Source organism: Pelobates fuscus, chromosome 1 (assembly GCF_036172605.1).
Source record: "Pelobates fuscus isolate aPelFus1 chromosome 1, aPelFus1.pri, whole genome shotgun sequence".
Taxonomy (NCBI): domain Eukaryota; kingdom Metazoa; phylum Chordata; class Amphibia; order Anura; family Pelobatidae; genus Pelobates; species Pelobates fuscus.
Window position 1 is genome coordinate 464,573,969 of NC_086317.1, and position 4,859 is coordinate 464,578,827.

At 50.0% G+C, this 4,859-nt stretch overlaps 1 protein-coding gene across 1 annotated transcript; it reads left to right on the top strand.

Annotated features, from left to right (window-relative positions):
* The first annotated feature begins 3,714 nt into the window (after positions 1 to 3,714).
* On the top strand, positions 3,715 to 4,555 carry LOC134599436 (centromere protein M-like). Its single transcript, XM_063444960.1, has one exon. The coding sequence runs from the start codon at positions 3,767 to 3,769 to the stop codon at positions 4,295 to 4,297; it is 531 nt and encodes a 176-aa protein (XP_063301030.1). The 5' UTR covers positions 3,715 to 3,766; the 3' UTR covers positions 4,298 to 4,555.
* The last annotated feature ends 304 nt before the right edge of the window (positions 4,556 to 4,859 follow it).

The following is a 4,859-nucleotide window of genomic DNA, read 5'->3' on the forward strand; positions in this document are numbered from 1 at the left end:
ATGGGCACAGTGCCAAGGATGCACCGTGCAGACATTGAGAATGACTATGTGGCTATGCATTTAATGCCATGGCATACTTGCTTGGCACAGTGGGTTCTCTGGGAAACAAAGCAATCAAAAGCAAGGCTGCATAGTGTAGGGCAGCAAGGACAGGCACATTGGTTGCCAACAATTGGAAGGGAAGAAATGGGACAGTATGGGAAGGGCCGCCAGGGGTCATCATCACTGACGTGACCCGTGTCACTAGCGACACTAATAATGGACAGGCCAGCCTGAAAAATGGCAGGCTGATAGGCCGCCTTGATGGCCCACATGACAATGCAATGGCGCTACTAAAGCGCTGCATAGTCCTAGTGCCCGCTAGGGCACTCACTGTCAGGTGATAGCTACCTGCTGTCCCCATATGAGGGACACCGCAGAACTGAAGTAGGACAGGATTGTTGGGAGACCCGCAGACATGTGGCTCTGCATTGTAAGGCACACTTGCTTAGTAGTTGACAGTTCTATAAGAAATGGGTTCTTTGAAAAATTGTTGAAATTCAGTTTCATCCCTCAGGCATTTTCAGTGTTATTCACTAGGGTGACGATAGTTGAGAATTCAAATCTAAGGCAAAAATTGAAAAGTTCTTCAAGACAGCTATGCTTCCAGTTTAGCTACTTATGAAATACTCATTAACTGTGTTGGACCCAATCAAAAGATATACTGAGACAAAGTAGGGACTACTCCACTTGCTCTAGATTGCAACTTCATCTGGAAACCAAATTTTAGAATTGAACAGAATAAGTAATCGTTGCTTCAATGTGGCAATTTGTTTTTCAATTTCCTACAATTTTGTGTTTAGTGAATAAATCCCTTTAATTTTCGACTCTTCATCCAGTGGTCAGAGTTTTCCTGGGAATAATGAGAGTTGTGGGTCATATATATATGCGACACCTTACAGTAAGAGTTATGTACACTAATCACCTACAACAAGCATGTCAAACTCAAAGTCTGGCACGGGCCAGGTTTACGTTTATGTGGGCCGCAAAAAAAACAAACCTTACATTTTCATAGAAACGTAGGTTTATTTTAAAAAAAAATACAGTATAATCCCCCTGCCCCCCAGCATCCCCCATCTACTAAACCACAGCACTCCCTCTACTAAATCCCAGTCCCCGCCCCTCTACTAAACCACAGCACCCCCTCTACCACCCTGTGCCATATCTGATCCTCCCGCTGACACACACACATACTTACAGACAGACACACTGACACACACACATACTCACTGACAGACACACACACACACTCACTGACAGACACTCACACTGACAGACATACACTCACTCACTGACAGACACTCATACACACACACACTCACTCACTCCCTCGCTGCATTCACCGTCCCTTCATCCCCGGCCGGGTAAGTGTAAGCAGAGTAGGCACCTGCAATATGGGGAAAGCAGGTGCCTACTCTGCTTTCACACCAGCATGTACTCGCGGCTCGCCGAGCCACAAAGACGGTCCTGGTGGGCCGCGAATTTGACATGCTTGACCTACAACAAGCATGTCAAACTTGCGGCCTGTGGGCCTCATGTGGCCCACAATAAATATCTTTGTGGCCTGGTGAGCCGTGAGTTTCACATGTTCAGGCAGAGTAGGCACCTGCTTTCCCCACATTGCAGGTGCCTACTCTGCTAAAATGTATCCGGCCGGGGAGAGAGGTCACTGGCAGCAGTGAGGGAGCTAAGTCTTCTTCTGTGTTATCAGACCAGACAAGCTAGCCTTCACTCCCTACGTGCATCATTTAGCCTTGGGCGCCCATGACCCTGATGCCGGTTTCTTGCTTCACTTTTGGTAGGTACTAACCCCTTCATACCAGCAACAAGCCACGAGACTTGCCATTGTGGAGACACTCTGACAAGGGCCAAAAAATTATGGATAGACAACTATCCTACTTCATTTTTCCTACTTTCAACACAAGAAATTCAAGAACTTACTGTTCATTTGCTGCCTGATATATCCCACCCCTTGACAGGTGTCATGGTAACGATATAATCAATGTTATTCACTTCACCTGTCAGTGGTTTTAATGTTCTGGCTATCAGTGTGCAAGTAGTGACATTATTACACAATGGTTGTGCTTATGTATAAAATGATCCCATAGCATTGGGAGGCTATTGCGAATGTGCAGCAAAATGCCGCACTGCCCCAAATTACATCTCCTCATAGAGATGCATTGAATTAATCGGGCCTTCATTATTTTAATTGCTGGCATCAGGAATTTTAGATTTCCTTTTGGTCTTTTTGGGGGGGCTGAAAAAAAGAGGAATTAGAAAAAAGAAGCCTTTTGATGGTAAGTAGTGATCTCGCGAACATAACATAACATTTAGGGTGAGGGGGGTAGGTAGAGAGATAACTTTTTTTGGGGGGGGGGAGGGGTGACTAGGGTCTCCCCCCCCCTTTGTATTTAGGGCTCCCACCCACCGCTCAGGGGTGGGGGCGGGGGGGACAATAGGTCCCCCCCCTTATTGTTATTTTTAGGGCCCCCACCCACCGCTCAGGGGTGGGGGCCGGGGGGGTGGACAATAGGTGCCCCCCTTATTGTTATTTTTAGAGCCCCCACCCCCTTTTTATTTTTATTTTTAACAGTGAGCAGCCACAGGCTGCTCACTGTTTAATAGACATGCCCCATACTCGCGGTATTGCGAGTAGGGGCACAATTTACTAATACCAAGTAATTTTTACTTAGTATTAGTAAATTAATAGGGGGCGGACCGAACATCGCTTATGTTCGCCATCCGTGGCGAACGCGAACACGCTATGTTCGCCAGGAACTATTCGCCAGCGAACCGTTCGGGACATCACTAATGGTAAGATAAATTGGCTCCCCCCATACTCTTATTAGAGAGAGGGTGGATAGGTAGGGACTTTATTTTAGATAGAGGCTAGTGGATTGGGGACCCCTAACCACCCAACAATGGGGTCCTTATTTATATTTTGGGGGCATGTCCACCCTCCTACTTTATATTTAGTTAGGGACCCCCCATTTTATAACTATTAGGGCCACGACCCACCAGCATGGGTAGAGGCCAGAAGAGGAGACACTAGGTCCCTCCCCTTGTTATATATATTATGGACCCAAAGCATTGGCATGGGTGGGGGCCGGGGTAGGAAACAATAGGTCTCCCATCCCTACTATACCAATTAGGGCCCTCATTCATGCTGGCAGGTTGGGGCCTTTAGGATATAATATGCCCCCCCCTCATTTTAGAACTATTAGGGCCCCCATGGGTGGAGACTGGGGGAGATGAGGGACATCTAGGAGTTGCAGTCCACACAGTCTATGGGTGATAGGAGTCGATATGGACACAATCTATGAATGATAGGAGTTGCTGTGGGCACAGTCTGTGAGTGATAGGAGTTGCTGTGGGCACAGTCTGTGAGTGATAGGAGTTGCTGTGGGCACAGTCTGTGAGTGATAGGAGTTGCTGTGGGCACAGTCTGTGAGTGATAGGAGTTGCAGTCCGCACAGTCTATGAGTGATAGAAGTTGCTGTGGGCACAGTCTGTGTGATAGGAGTTGCTGTGGGCACAGTCTGTGAGTGATAAAAGTTGTTAGTATGAGTGATAGAAGGTGCAGTCCGCACAGTCTGTGAGTGATGGGAGTTGCAGTCCAGTTGGGGTAGCTCTGCCCTCTCCCGGTTCCCGCTCTCCAGACTCGCTGAGCGCGCTATAAAGATGGCGGCTGTGCGATCTTAGTGAATCGCTCGATCCCCCGCGAGCTATGAGCGAGTTGCGGCCCTTTGACAAGCTGCCCCTGCTGAACACGGCCGGCGTGCTGCTGCTGGGCTCCGAGGAGGGCTGCCGGGAGCGGGTGGCCCGGGCCCTGCTCCAGGCGCCCAAACCCTTCCAGGTGAAGATCCACATGGCGCCCGGCCTGCCCCTGCCGCCCGAGGGGGAGCACCGCCGGCCGCGCTTCGACCTGGTCCTCGTCCTGGTCAGCCTGGACAGCCAGGCCAGCCTGACCGCCGCCCGGGCCTCGCTCCCCCGCCTGGACCCGCACTACTTCCTGGGCAAGCTCTGCTTCCTGGCCCTGGGCGCCGCCCGGCCGCACATGGTGGAGAGATCGGCAGTCAGGAAGCTGGCGGACACCCACCGGAGCCCCCTGCTCTTCGTGCAGCTCGACCGGCCGGAGGACATGGACTGTGCGGCCCAGAGACTGGTCAACATGCTGCAGGTCAGCGCCGGCCTGCTCCCCGGGATCTCGGCACTCTATGTGGGCTCCCTGCTGCAGAGCTCCCTCAGCTGGGACTGAGCTCCATGAACTGGGACTGAGCTCCCTGAGCTGGGACTGAGCTCCCTGAGCTGGGACTGAGCTCCCTGACCGACACAGAGCTCCCTGCAGATCTCCTTCATCTGGGACTGAGCTCCTTGAAATGTCATTCATTTAATTTCCTCTCTCCTTTTTAAAGCTCACTGAGCTGGCCCCGGCTCTCTCTCCGCTGGTCTTAGCTAGCAAGGTTCGCTCACAACACGCTTTCGACTGTTGTCACTGCACAATTACTGCAAATAATTAAAAACGACATCCAGATTTTTACATGCTGGATATTTCCATTTTGTACATTTTTGCAATAAATTTACACTGGAATATGTATTTCATTAAAGGGACACTATAGTCACCTGAACAACTTTAGCTTAATGAAGCAGTTTTGGTGTACAGAACATGCCCCTGCAGCCTCACTGCTCAATCCTCTGCCATTTAGGAGTTAAATCCCTTTGTTTATGAACCCTAGTCACACCTCCCTGCATGTGACTTGCACAGCCTTCCATAAACACTTCCTGTAAAGAGAGCCCTATTTAGGCTTTCTTTATTGCAA